At 36.9% G+C, this 15,662-nt stretch overlaps 1 protein-coding gene across 2 annotated transcripts in view; it reads left to right on the top strand.

The window, feature by feature from the left end:
- GMDS (GDP-mannose 4,6-dehydratase) overlaps positions 1-15,662 on the top strand; it is a 617,806-nt gene that overhangs the window by 307,697 nt on the left and 294,447 nt on the right. For both annotated transcript variants that reach the window (XM_059399334.1, XM_059399333.1), the window contains exon 7: positions 7,978-8,105. In XM_059399334.1, the coding sequence (XP_059255317.1) occupies positions 7,978-8,105 (128 nt within the window). The remainder of the gene's footprint in view (positions 1-7,977; positions 8,106-15,662) is intronic.

Genomic DNA, 15,662 nt, shown 5'->3' with positions numbered 1-15,662 from the left:
AATAAATATGTATGGGGTGGCACAATTGTTTGCATTGCATCCAGAAATGCAGAAAAATTAATTTCTTTTAATATCTTTATTTCTCTATATCTGTCATCTCCCTGGCAATTCCCTCCCATCAATAGACCGGGACCTCCAGGGACCCCAAAGTGATATCTAATTCTGTTTACTTAGTGTGATGCAGTGTTTTTATTTATTTATTTATTTATTTGAAAGAGGGAGAGACCATGTGCAAGTGTTGGGGGAGGGACAGAGGGAGAGACAGAGAGAGAGAGAGAGAAGCAGACTCTACAGTGAGTGCAGAGCCCCACTCAGGCCTCCATCTCAGGACCCTGAGATCATGACCCGAGCAGAAACCAAGAGTTGGATGCTTAACCACCTGAGCCACCCAGGCACGCCTGATGCAGTGATTTTTAATAGACCTTTAGGTAATGCTCAGCCTCTTTAATTAGAAGGCTCAGCTGTTGGCCTTAGATAGTAACAAAGTGGAAGAGCAGAACAGTATTAACCTGGGGACTGTGGAAGGGGATGAAAGGTTGCAGAGGTTAGTGTCTCCTGGCTTCCATCAGAAACAAATGCAGACACTCTCAGGAGGAAACAGTCATTCTCAGACTTGTCCTCTGGTTTCCAGCAGATTAAGATGACTAAATATGAACTCTTAGGGTCACCAAATGCACAAGGAAACAAACCACCATCAATCAAAATCAACAGGAAAAAAACAAAAAAACAAGAAATTAGCCCCCAAGAACTTTAAATATTGGGTTATCAAATTCGAATATAAAATTACTATGACAACTTTAAGTAAATAAAATGATAAATCATAAAAATCATTTTATTTACTTAAAAATAAGCAGCAACAGAATATAAAAATGCCCAGGAAGATTTGAAAAAAAGAACCAAAGAGAACTTTAGATATAAAAAAAAAAATTATCTTGCCATTTGTGACAACGTGGATGGAACTAGAGGGTATTATGCTTAGCGGAATAAGTCAATCAGAGTCAATCAGAGAAAGACAACTATCATATGATCTCCCTGATATGAGGAAGTAGAGATGGAACACTGGGGGGTTTTGAGGGTGGGAAAAGAATAATGAAACAATGAAACAATGAAACCTCTGCCGAGCAGAGGTGGGTAGGGAGAGGGTGGTGGGGTTATCGACACTGGGGAAGGTATGTGCTACGGTGAGTGCTGTGAAGTGTGTAAACCTGGCAATTCACAGACCTGTACCCCTGGGGCTAATAATACATTATATGTTAATAAAAAATTTTTTTTAGAAATAAAGAATTAAATGACTGACTTAAAATATTAGAGTGCTGAAGGAAAATTAGATGGATCTAAGGAAGTTACCCAAAGCAGAGAAGGGCAAAGATATGAAAATTATTTTTTTAAAAAAAGGAAGGATGGAAACAAAGAAAGAAAAATTAATTAAGACATTGGAAGATGAAATGAGAAGGTCTAGCATTCCATTTCCCAAAGGAAGTAGATAAAACAAAACTAAATAGAGTGAAGAAGAACCAATATTGGAAGAAATGATTACTGGGAGATTTCCAGATGTGCTGTAAGAGACACGGATACAGAAGCACTGGGTGTACCATGCAGAAAACCATCCTCTGGACACATGAAATTGGAACTCCAGAGACAAAGAGAGAATCTTTAATGGGAGGAAGAAAGATGACCTACAAAATACCAAAGATGATTCTACCAAAGAATGACAGAATGGCCTCACACTTATCAGTGGCAAAAAATGGGAACCGGAAGACAGTGGAATAATAACTTCAGCATGCTAAGAGAAAACAGTCTACACCCTGCAGTTGTGTAACTGGCGAAATTATCTTCCAAATATGAGTCAATTTCTCTACATTAAAGGAACTTCTAGTGAATGCATTTTTAGAAGAAAGGAAATCATACCAGAAGACTCAAGAAAGAGTGATGAAAAGGGAAAATGGCAAATACAGGTATATGCACAGAATTTCTAGTCCAAAACTATAAATACATTTGCATTATTTGAAGAGGAGATCCAGGGAGCTATTCAGATTCACTGAGGCCAACTTAACAGGGTTAAAATAGAGAGGAAACTTATTTTATCCTTTTACATCTTTTACAACTGGAGACTCTCTGACTGTTGTGCTCCTGAAAGATACACCACTACCTTAAAATGATATTAAAATAATATAGCAATGCTTGATTTGTGTTTTATCATACTTTCTCAAATATTCTAATCCTTGACCCTTATCGTGGATTGAGTGGCCCCAGAAAGATATGCCTACTTCCTAATTCTGGGAACTTGTGAATATGACCTTATTTGGAAAAAGGGTCTTTACAGATGTAATTAAGAATCTTGAGATGAAGAAATCATCCTGGATTACCAGAGCAGACCTTAAATTCATTGATAAGTATCCTTATAAGAAACAGAAGAAGCAAGACACAGACACACAGAGAAGATGGTGTAAAGATTCAGGCAGAGATTGGAGTGATGCAGCCATAAGATAAGAATCAAGAATGCCTGGAACCATCAGATACAGAAAGAAGCAAAGGAAGGTTTCTCCCCTAGACCTCCCAGAAGGAACATGGCCCTGTTGACTTGTGGTTTCTAGAACTGTGAGAGAATAAATTTCAGTTGTTTTAAGCCCCCTCATTTGTAGTAATTTGTTATGGCAGCCACAGGAAATACACACAGTCCCTAATGGTTAAATTTATACTTTTCTCAAAACAAAAACAAAAACAAACAAAACCCAAACCAAATTCAATTAAAAATTGTAATTAGGTATCTGCTATAATACAGTACTGAAGCCAATTTCTCTAGATATGCCATTTTTTCCCCTTGTTTCTCTTTGAGATGCCATCTAGTTATTTGGGATACAAATGTGTCTTATTTTATTTGGTGTTGACAAGGGGGCAGCTGGCATCCTCAGACCCAATGGTACACTCTGCACACTGCTAATCGTAGCTGCCGTGTTGCTGGTATAAGCTATTCCCTTGCCTAATGGCCAAGGAGGTGGTGCTAGCTTCAGGTTTGGCTCTTTTTGGTGTCTGCTGCTGATCAAATTCAGGGGCTTCTCTTTCCAGTAGGCTCCTAGAGTGAGATAGCCTCACTCTACCCCTCCTTGGCATTATGGACTGTAGACCCACTGTCTCATCCTACATGTAGTCCCTGGCCTACATGGTCTTACCGCCAAGACTCAACTACGGGGCTTCCTCCCTCACCACCTCGGGCCCATACATCATTGCAGGCCAGGCCTATTGGGTCTCACAGCACCACACCTGCCCTCTGAGGGAGCTCATGCCCTATTCAGTGTATCATGGTGCAGCTGCCCCAGGTCAGATATCAGGTGGCATCCTAAGGAGATTTCCCCAGACTCTCCAACATGAAATAAGGTGAAGGCTCCTCCTCTCAATGATTTCTTAAATATACTTTGCTTGTTATCCCAAGGAGCTGGGTTGGAACACTTGTGTTCCGCCTCTGCTTGTGTCCTTCTCCACTGCCCAGGATGGCCTGGGAACCCCTTCTGCCACTTCTTCTCCTCTCCCCAAGAACTACAGCCCACATGCATGCCCATCAGAACCTGGGAGAAACTTTGGATTGTGATTACTCTTGGCTTTTGATACACTAAATTATTTAGAAAATTACTCTTCCATGAAACCTTATTTTAACTATCTTGGTACAGAATCCTATTTTGAATGATAGGGATGAATATTAACTTTGTTTTTGACTATTTGAAGTAACTATCATAATTTTTTCCCAGACTTGAGCTAACTGTGGAGAAGGTCACATACAGACAAATGTGAAAGAAAAAGCCTTACTATTTTAAAAGATTGATCACAGTAAACATATTCAAGACAATAAACATTTGTAACTAACAGAAATACTTGACGATCGTAGAGTGTTCTACAGCCTTTGAACTATAGTATCTTATTAGGTCCTTAGTATGGATTATTTTCCCATTTTATAGGTAAGGAAACTAAAAAGTTAAAATGCTTGTTTAAAATAATGGCACTTATAAAAGGAAGAGAATTACTGTTAACTCACATAGTGTATAACCCTACTTCCAGTGTTCTCTCTCCAACACCATGTCCTTTGCCTCGGCTTGGATATGAAAGCTGAAGCCTATTTCCAGGTCCTAAGATGGTGCTCTAGTCATGTTCTTAGCTCAGAACACTCAGTGCCCACCCACACCTGTGCTCTGGAGCTTTCCCCTCACTTAAATCCATCTTGGAGGCTCAGCTTTGAGCTTAAATAAATAATAGATATATTTTATCCAGCGTATCTTGACGTTTTTTAATGTGGCAGGTTTTTTTGTATTCTATATTGTCCAAATGCAAGTTCCTTTCATTCTGTCAGTGCTAGCAAAACTGGTATCTCAGTCTTAGAACTAAGATTTGAACTAAAATCCATCTTAATTTATCTTTTTCTTATGGATATACATTTACGTGGCCACTCTTTTTTCTTTGTTAATGAGTTTATATTGAAAAAGTAAACTGCAGTTGGTTTAAGAAATGTTTGTTAGTGCTTTCAGTGTGTGAGTCTATACATTTGAAATTGGCTCTTTATTTAGATCAGTTCTCAAGCTCAGATTTTCAAAAATCAGGGAATTAAGAGACCTAGTCATAAAAGAACTAAGAAACCTGAACTTTTCATTTAGGCTTAATTATAGATACCATTAACATTGTAATGTAATAATTATAATAATGGCTAATATTTATTGAGTACTTCCTAATCATATTACCTAGATTTTCTTACTTAAACATCAGATCTACATGGTAACTACCTATTATTATCCTTATTTTACAAATGAGGACGTGATGATCCTAATTCCTTACATTTCAGTAATGATTTATGTTCTACAGCATTGTTTCACCTGTATTAACATATCCTGTGATTTGACATGGCAAGTATTACTATACAGAAGAGACTATAACTTCAGAGCTTTTAAATGGTTGGTGCAAAATACTATAAGCAGTAGCTAATAGAGTTGGTCTTTGGTCATTGGGCTAACCTTTCATTTCTTGGTCTTCTTCCTAGCTAAGGTCTTCTAGTTTAAGGCTCTTAGAAATCAAATGTGCACTTAAAATAATTGCAACAGGTCCATTTATTGATTTGTTAATAATATACAACCACTTAAATCTAATCTGAAGAAGGATATCTCCTACATTGCACTGTGGCTTAGTAAAAACAGCCACAGGTGGGAAATCACACACGACAGGCTTGGATCAGGCTTATCTACTGGTCCAGACTGTTGGGCATTTTGCTTAGCCTCTGCCTCTCTCTCTGCCCATCTGCACACTTGGGATGGTTGGGCAAAGTTGCCACTAAGTTTCACTCTAATATATAATGATTTTATATAGTTTTCTCCTAAAAACGTCAGTCTTGTGTGATAAGGTATAAAAACGAAGGGAGCAAATTTTTTTAAAAAATAATAATTTTAAGCTTCTCCAAAAATTAATTAGTGAAACAAATGGTAGCAATAATGTTTAAAATTAATCTGAAAGTGGAATTTGGAAAACAATTTCATTTACAATAGTAACATCAAAGAGAATAAAGTACTTAGGAACAAATTTAACAGAACAAAAACAAAACTTATTTTCTGGGAACTTCAAAACATTGCTGAAAGAAATTTCAAAGACCTAAGTAAATGGAAAGACATCCTGTGTTCATAAATTAGAAGACAGGATATGGTTAAGATGATAGTATTCTTCATATTGTCCTACAGATTCAATACAATCCCTATCAAAATCTCAGTTGACTTTTTTGCAGAAATTAAGCAGCTGAACCTAAAAATCATACAGAAATTTGAGGGACTGAGAATAGCTAAAACAGTCTTTAAAAAGAGCAAAGTCCAAAACCACACACTTCCTGATTTAAAACTTACCGTAAAGCTAAAGTAATCAAGAATGTGTGATACTCTCATGAGGATAGATATATAGATCAATGGAGCAGCACTTAGCACAATGCTAAAAGTAAAGGCCATTGTCGGAGGTGTTGAGGTCATGATCATTGCAGGGTTGTGATAAGGAAGTAGAGACAAAGGCCTACTCAGAAGCCCCTGTGCTGTTTTTTGCATGTGCCTGGAGCACCATCCCTATCTCACAGCCTAATGAAACCTCAGGACCTCAGGGCATTCTGCTTCTCTGTGTTTCCTGACCACATCCAGCCAAGGAGTTACCAGACTTTGACTCTTCCTCTTGCAGATCTGTCATCTAACGTCTGGCAACCCTGATTTATTTGTCTGTCTTACACTTTCTGTGCTACTTGAGAGCAGGGGCTGCCGTGTCACTTATAAGTTCCCCAGCTCAGTGCTCTGTTCTTGGTAGGTGCTCAGTTAATACTGTTTGAAAGATTAAACAGTAAGGGTAGAGCCTAGATAGATTGTTTGAACATGGTCACATACTTGCTGAGGACTCCTAAATATTTGCTTCCCAGTAAAGAGAATAATCTGAACCGTTTTATGTTGGGAGCTTCGTCTAATTATATGGCATCACTAATTTATCTAGTATATTTGGAATGATAGTATAGTCCTGTTATTAAAATAGAAGGACATTGAGAAATCTACATTTAATTATAAATTTAAATTTATTTGTTACAAGTCCATAGAGAATAAAAGATTGCTAAGGGTGGCAGATTGAAAAGGATTGCTCTTATTAAACATTTTCTCATTTCGAAAGGCTCTTTTTTGAAGAAGCTCTGTGTTTTATAAACACTCTGTGTTTTATAAGCCATGGAAGAAGCAAAGCATACTCTTATCAGCTGCTAAGAGAAACTGAAAATTTTAGATTTCCATGGAAATCCCATTGTCATTTTTAATGATGGTATTGGTATAGATGTGTACACCAGATTTTTGTAGTAAGTGATCTAGTATCTGTTTGCACTTGCCCTGGGCTGTGTTCTTGCCAAAATTTAGTAAACCTCTTCAGAAAAATTCCCCTTATCCCTGTGCCAGTTTCTCTAGAAGCCAAAAGCTTTCATCATAACTCACCTCCCTGCTTAATCTGCAAAAGAACAAAGCTAAAGTTATTGAAATGTGATAAATTATGATAGTAATCTATCTAAACTGTATGCAACCATTATTGACTTTATGTGTGTTATTACCTTGAGACTTTGGCATTACCTGGTACTTGTGATAACCTTACCTAGAAACAGAGGCTTGGGTACAATCATCTCAGAAGTGTCTTTTAATTTTATTCTTCTCTGTAATCTTTTAAAAGTAGACATTTTCATTAAAGACCAAAGAATGTAAAACACTTTCACTTCTTTCTTCAATTTATGGTCCCTTTCATCAATTGTTTCAAAATATTTATGCCGAATTCAGGAGACCAAATTTTTTGTACATAGTACTGAAGTGAATTTGGAAGGCGGAATTTCAGTAAATATAGTATGGGGAAACTTTTGACTTGGAACTATGTCATAATTTATAATTGGATAGCTTTGCAGGTTTCTAAAGAAGAACGATCACCACTTATTGGCAACTCAAGCGCATTTCTTGTTTGTTTCCTTTAAATAGTTATACCCTGTGAGCTGTTACTCTCCTCTCCCATTCCCCCATGATCCCCAAAATAGCTTTATTAATAGGAACATATGCTGTTTATGTTCTTTTAAAAAATCAGGGTGGTCTTAGATGTCCATCTTCCATTCTGGCATTTCCCTTTATACAATCCTTTTGAATTTTCTGTTTAAAAACTGGCATTCCAATAGCTTTTCTTTGGCCTAATGCCTGGGTCACATATAGCAGCAGCAAATTAGGAATGTTAAGACGTCCCCCAAAGAAAAATGTTTGTTATGAAAGTAGAGCTGATGTGACACTTAGAATTAGAACTTCTTAACTTATCTAAATGACAGTTAATGGTCATTTTCTTTTGTTCTTATTTTAAAGAAGGGGGGATAAGAATGAAAGAAATGCCCGGAGGCTGAGATTGGGTTTGCTTCACCAAACTGTTAAATGTCAAATGTATTATACTGATAAACACCATTTTATCTCATTTTAGGAGCTAATTTTGTTACTCGAAAAATTAGCCGGTCAGTGGCTAAGATTTACCTTGGACAACTGGAATGTTTCAGCTTGGGAAATCTGGATGCCAAACGAGATTGGGGCCATGCCAAGGACTATGTAGAGGTAGGAACTGACTCATTTTGTTCTTAAAAAGACCTGCATCAGTTGGTGTTTTCAATGCCGGGCCTCTAGTGGAAAAGCATTACCTTCAAGAGGTGGTAGCATATAAAATTTTGCTTATGCAGGTTTGTTTAAACTCTTACTCATTTCAGTTTAAGGCTCCACAGTTCAGCTTTACTTATGGATTACACTGAGTGTTCCTTGAATATGGAAACTTCTCACAGTTGTTCTTTTCGTTATTTAAAATGGAGGTATTGGTCATTCATTTGGATGGTGGATGAAAAAATGTTTGAATAGTGTTCTTTTCTTTCTAAAGCTTCTTTCTCCTTCTCATTTTTTGCACATTCTCCCCTCTTGCCTGCCCAATATACATATAACTAACTGAAAGAATTTTTAAGTATAAAGGTGCAGTTCTCAGAGCTTCAAGAAATACTACCTAATCAATTTATATAATCCAAGACTTTCAGATTTATATTATGCTACTAAGGTACCTCTAAGAGTAATATTCTTATAGAGTTTTTGGTTTCTGGTTATCACCCTACACATTTCTTAAAGTATGACTTTACACACCAGTGAATTTTGTTCATTAAAGAGAGTTGCTAATAATGATACTGTTGCATAATTCTGGATATAGTTAAAGGGAAATTCAAGTTTTCATTCTTGGAACTTATATACACATTAATTTTTGGTTTGGGTTCGATATCTTATATGTATAAGCAGTGTGATTTATTTTAAGCAAATGGTTATTTTTTTACCTTTCCCTGATCAGTATGCTTTTAAATATCCATGGTGGTTTCTATGGCCAGACATAAAGGAGCATGTTGGTAACATTGTCTTTTTCCCTGGAGTCTGCTTGTCCTTGTTTAGGTGCTTACAGATTTCCTGTGTTCAGGAAACTATTTCTGTCTTTAATGATTCCTCTCTGGGAAACCGGATCTGGCTTCCTTGTTCATTGATGCGATTCAAAAAGAAACTTGAACATTTACGAAAGAAAGCAAACAACTAGTTTACTTGCTAACAGAGGTTAGTCTCAACAGTGTTATTATTTTTGTTTTTAACAATTAAAAATGTTGTATGCTTGAACACCTAATACAGATTTTATATTATGGACAAAAATAGCTCTAATTTTAAATTATGAACAGTGTAACATTTAGATTATTTCAATATGTTCTTTTAAGCTATCCTTACAAAGAGGCATTTATTATATACAGTAGATATTAGATACATTTTAAGAACATTACATTAAAAATATATAAGGCCATACTTTCAGAAATTCTAAGAAGTAGAAGAAAGGAGATGTTATCAATAGATGTTGGAACTCTCTTTTGTTTAACCTATATGGCCTAACCTACTTAAAAATATGAGGCAAGTTTTATAAAAATGAATACATTATTATTTCAAAAGTATCATTCTAGCTATCTGCACATACCTTCTTTTCCAAACTCTTGTTCTCTAAATCCAGAACCAAATAGACCAAATTTCTTTCTATTTAATTTTTTTTTTTTTTGGCACCAGGGTAAAAAATGAAATTTTTATTAAAACCTGGAAATAGGGGTGCCTGTGTGGCTCAGTCAGTTGAGCATCTGACTCCTGGTTTATGCTCAGGTCATGGTCTCAGGGTCATGAGATTGATCCCTCATCAGGCTCCACACTCAGTGGGGAGTCTTAGAAATAAATTTTGATAGTGAAACAGCATACCAAATGTTAATAATGTTTATTACTGGTTATGTTTAGTTCCTATTTATGTTTCTGTATTTTCCATATATTTGAAATGAATATAAACTTTTTCAATCAAAAAAAAATAATTAATGACATTTTAAAAATAGACTGGAAAAAAATGCCCAGCACTATTGAATAAATGCATAAGCAATGAGTAAGGCTTTCGTGAACTCAGTGGAGCTGGAAGAAGACAGTACTATCATCTCACTCCCAAAATGCCAAGCAAGCACTCATCCTGGGTGCAGCTCAAACTTTGAAACAAAGGGGCTGCATTTGTTTTCATTTATAATAAAAGCATTTTATATACATTTTGGCTCAAAGACTTCAAAAAGTTCTTTCCAAGTGCTGTTTTGAAGTTTCCTTGACAGGATGGTGTCAGTAGAGTGAGCCCAAGAAGCTAAAACATCCATGCAAAAGTAAAATGTTCTGGCCTTTCAGTAAGAATGTAAAAATTTTCAGATTTTATGGAGAAACAGACATACAAAATTAAGTCATTCTCACTGGCATTCAAGACCTGATTTGTTCCACAATACAAGTAGGTTTTGCTATGAAGGATTCCCGTGGGGTTCAGACAGTAACACATTATATCTTGATGATGTAAGAAACATTGTATAGTTCTCATTTATGGGTCCTGAAAGAAGTCTGAATTTCTTGATTTCTTAAAAAAAGTGTCATTATTAAGTAAGAATTAATAATTTGCTATTGCCATTTTAAGAACTAGCACCATCCCTCACTTTTCTAAATGTATTAAAATGAGGTTACTTCACAGACTTATGACTAAAAGTAGATGTTGCCAAAATTAAAGTCAACAAGCATAAGAATGAAAAAAGAGAAGCATTGTTTGTTTAAAGTATATCTACATCCTGGCACTATAATCAGCTTTAGAATAAAGAATCCTTGGCAAGTACAGATCAAACAAGTCATAATAGCATCTTATTTACACACATTTAATTACATAATCTTTCTCATTTATACGCAAGCATATTGTACTGGTTAATCTTTAGGTTAAGTGACTTATATTTTTTTACTTATGGGTGAACTTCCACGATAAAGAGTAGAGAGCTTTTGACAAACAGAGTGTAGGGATCCTAACTGTGTCAGTGATTTGCTTAGGGTTTTATATCTCAGTTTACCCATCTGTGAAAAGGGCATAATAACAACCCTGTAAAAAATTAGCATTAATATGCTATACATTCATGATTAGAATCTACCTCTGTCTTGTAAACATTTGTGCAACAATTTATACAAAACCATTTCCTGTTGCTGATTCAGGTTCATTAACATCCATTTATAGTCTTGTTTCCTAGATCAAAATGATTTAAAACTTAATTTGAGTGGGTAAGCAATATTTCAACTTGAAGAATATAAAAACTGTATTAAACTGTATTGAACTTCAGGATAAACAAATTTTATGCAGTTATGTATTTTCCAATATTTTATGATAAACTTACAGGATTGTTGAATGGATTTTACCATGAACAGCCATATACCCTCTGCCCAGATTCTATAATTAACATCTAATAATTATTGTTACAATTTGAAAATAAATACTGTTTAAAAACTACTATAGTGCTGATGGGTCAGAGCTCTAAATACTCAGTTTACACAAACAGATTATCAACAATTTGTACTTCTTATATGAATATAGTTAGTTGACAATTCAAACTTAAAAAATATTTTTACCTTCTTATATAATTATATGACACTGTCTCACTCTGTTTTCATGCCTGCTGCCCTCTACATACATTGAAGCAACTCCTTGTATTCATGAGAACACACTGGAGGCTGTTAACCACATCCAAGCAAATTCAGATAGTCAACATTTTACCAGTAGTGCCTGAAAACTGCGAACTAGAAGACCTCTAACTTCTCTAGGGGGCATTGGTCTTTCCACATATCTTCTGTTCAGTACCCACCATAGTCATGCTTGTAGTTGCTACACATGACAGTCTTTTAAACTTTCTTAAAGCCCAGTAAGCCTGCTCAATGCTAAATTGCACAAAGGTAAGCAGATTCTTTATTGTAGGACTGACTTCTCCAAACTTGGGATATGTGAATGCCCTGTGGCCTGCTAAGATTAATAAAGGCTTCTCAAACTTATTTAACTTTGCCACCCTTTTAATAAAAAATATATATTAACATCTAGCAGTGCAGGGGTGGAAAACGGCACCACATGTTTAAAATTAATGGTAACAGTTTGGTTAACAAGATCCCAGTGTGATCCCACCTTGATAAAACTAGCTAGAACACAACTATAGCTGGAAAATACTGAAAGTGAGCTAATTGGCAAGGGCTGGACTAGAAGTATCTTTAAGTTTTTACCACTCATAAGAGGGTCCTTGCTCTTGGGATACATGAATAATCAAGTGACCTAAGTCTGAGCTTTTTCCAAGACTCGGTGAAAAGCCGTTTTAAAAATATCATGAGGTTTTAGTGCCAACAACTGACCATACAGGTGCTCCTGAAGAGTTCCCCTGGCCCAAAGGCAATCCAGGGCACATTCAAATTATTAGGGATGGATTTTTGAGATTCATCTGAATTTTAATATAATGTCTTTCACATATACCTCTTTCTTTTCTCCCTCCCTCCCTCTCTCCCTCCCTTCTTTCTTTCCTTTCTTCCCCCTCCTTCTCCTCCTTCTGCTTTGGCAGGGATCATAGATTAATTTTTAAAAAGATAGTTTTAGAAAAAAAATAATAAAAGTTGCCAATCAGACACTGAGTGTGTGTCAGAAACTTTACTGAAGACTTTACATAATTATTTCCCATGATATATACAGCAGTCCTTTATAGATGAAGGAACTGAGGGTTGGAGAGGTCAGGGATGATTTGCCCAAAACCATGGCCAGCAGAGGTGAATGAAGCCCAAACTCCAGCCCAGGTTTGATACGTCAGCCATTCTCATAACCATTCACATTGACGTGAGGGGAGCAGCGACATAAGCAGTGGGATCTGGCTCACTTTCCATTTCAAAGAGAGACAAGACATTGCTTCTCTCCCTTTTCTCTTTATGCCATTTATAGTCCAGGGGGAAGAGAATTATCTGGAGGAGAGCATGTGGTAAGGCAGTGATCAGATCTTTCTGAACCCATTATATTGACTACATGAGGCAAAGATGCAGATGATACATTTGGGGAAAATGTGTAGTTAGGTGTCCTTCCCTAGCTGTCTGTTGTCATCTATATGACTTAACTGTCCTTACAGCTTTCAGTTCTCTGTTGATACCAGAGACCTGGGGAAAGCCAGGGAGCCCCTGGCAGTGGGGGAAGTAGACTGTTGACAGAGCTGGGGAGAATTAACAATGTTTCCCCTTCCTTTCTTCCTCATCTGGCAGTCTGCTGCTAGCATTTTGCCTCCTGCGTTAATTCACACAAATCTGGAAGAAAAGGATGCCATCTAAACTCTCTTGAGATTTTATTTAAGGTAAAGCTTACTTGTTGCAACAATGTCAACAAACTGTTGTTACTTTTTTGTTGTTGTTGTTGTTCAGGAGAGTAGCTCCATATTTTGTTGTGTTTGAATTCTCTAAAGTGTTCATGGAGCCAGAATCTTAGGTAAGGCCTCACTTAACAGAAATGCAAAAAGCCATAGTTGCTTTATTTCCACTGGCCAGGTCTTGAGTGATGAGGCATGACATCACAGGAGTGGCCAACCCCCCAAATCCCAGAAACTCTAGGCTCTGTTTAAATTATTGTCTCAGTGATGAAGAGTACACCAGCAGAATTTCTAGGATGGATTATTCATCTAGTTTTCATCCACAGATAGTTAAGAAACAGGAGGTGGATGCAGTTTTCGGTCATATTTTCAGTTGTATTTTAAGACTTTAAAATTGAGCATCTGACATTAACTTAGAAAAGTAGTGCTTGGCAAATGTGTATAAGTGCATTTATGTGAAAGAGTGAAAATGAAAAAAACGGCATGGAGTTGCATATTCAGTAGATACAGTGCCCGTGGAAGTGGATTATGAAACTTCGTGTAAATGCCATTTAAGTTCTAATGGGTAGCAATTAACCACATTAAGGTAGAAGCTTGTACTCCACCCTTTGCTCACTCCCACTGATGCTAAATGTCATCATACCGCTGTGGATCATGAAACGACTGCTTGTACCAAGAAAGTCACGGTTCTATTCCTGAGAATAGTCAGGAAAACAGTAAAAAAGCCTCCTGTTACTTAGATTACCACACTCATTTACTTACGTCTACAAGTGTACCGTTGAGGTTCGGGAGCTTTTGCCTTCCACCCCCAGAGGGGCCTGCCCACCGCCTGTGTGCTGTCCCCAGTCCTGGCTGAGCTGCACTTCCTCACATTCTCCTCTGTCCTTCCTGCTTCTCTCTGCTGTCTCTCCTTTCCCTGGTGCCGCCCACTTCACACCTGCTTCTGCCCACAAATGAAAACTGGCTATTTAACTTTAATAACAAGCCTATTCATGTGATATAGACGTAATTGCCTCTTATAAACTATGACATCACCTAACTTTTTAGTGATGATTTTGCCTATAGATGGTATATATCTTTAATATTAAATGCTTCATTTTTACATTAGTGCTCTCTGGAAAGGACAGAAGGGATTTTCAAATATTTACTACTTTAATGTGTCCCATGCCCCCAAACTCCAATAAATTACTGTTTCTCTCTTACACACACATTCCCCTACACACACACACAGAGTCAAAGCCCTCATTTTTACATTCATTCTCAAGTACTATTTGGTTTTATCTTACTTACCTGCTTTTTTACAGGAAATCATTTACTAAAATTATGTGTTTTGTCCTCGCAGAGCCTGGGCCTATGGCCCTTTTCTGTGACTTTCTCAGACCACTTAAAGGGGCTTTTGCGGCCCTCAGGAGCCTATGCTCCAGGTTCCCGGCTTAGCCTTATGGGGCCCTTTAATACAAGCATGTTAATTTTGCTTTTATATCCAAAGCCACAAAGCAAAAAATCTCTTCCAAATAGAATATTCTATAAGGTGAAGACATGCATTTTATTTTCTGCTTTTGTGTATCATGCTAGAAAACATCTCTGCTTATTTTCTGCGATAGAATCCTAGCAGTGAAGTCTCAAAGATTCTCCTTATCTTTTCTCTCTAGGTAAGGCAAAAATTTTGATCCCCTCTTGAGTGTTACATCATTTGCATTCACAGTTATTTCTTTTTCTATCTACTGAGTTTAGGAAAGCTGATAGCTGACGGCTTTGTAGAGCAATTTGATCTGAACGCAGGGGCAGTCTCTGCACTGGAGACCTTGATTTGTCCCATGGACTGTTCGCCCAGGGCAGCAACTGTAAGACCAAGAGGCATACACCTTTTTGGGAATCAATGCTGTGCAGGAATGGAGTGTCTGCCACTTGCCAGTTAAGTAGCTTTGAAGTAGGTGATTGACTTTGTTCTATATTCTTTACTCTGTGCCTTATTATGATTCAAGAATATTCAAAAGCCTCCACCATCCTCTTGGGGTCACGTTTCCAATGTAGCTTTTTACAGTTGTCCCAGAAACTGGAGGTTTACACATGTAAGCTAAATATGCTCCAAATGAACAAATTTGGGATACCATTATGTGAGATCCCTTTTTCATTTTAGAAAAGATAGACTGGGGCTTCCACCAAGCCTGGTTAATTTACAAGTATAGTTTTATAAAAGCAGTATTACTTAAAGGCAAAATTGAGAAACCCTTGCAAAACTGCCATTGCATTGTTGATTTGAGTCTCCCATGGAAATTATTTGTCAAGCTTCTACAGAGATAGAATTACTCCTTAGTATAGCTTCCCAGCTTTCTCTCAAAGTCAAGTAAAATATTTGAGATCACTTCTGCTATTTTTTCCTCATATTATGAAAAGATTGGGTTTA

The sequence above is a fragment of the Mustela nigripes genome, chromosome 5 (genome assembly GCF_022355385.1).
Source record: "Mustela nigripes isolate SB6536 chromosome 5, MUSNIG.SB6536, whole genome shotgun sequence".
NCBI lineage: Eukaryota > Metazoa > Chordata > Mammalia > Carnivora > Mustelidae > Mustela > Mustela nigripes.
This window is presented reverse-complemented; position numbering and strand designations above follow the sequence as displayed.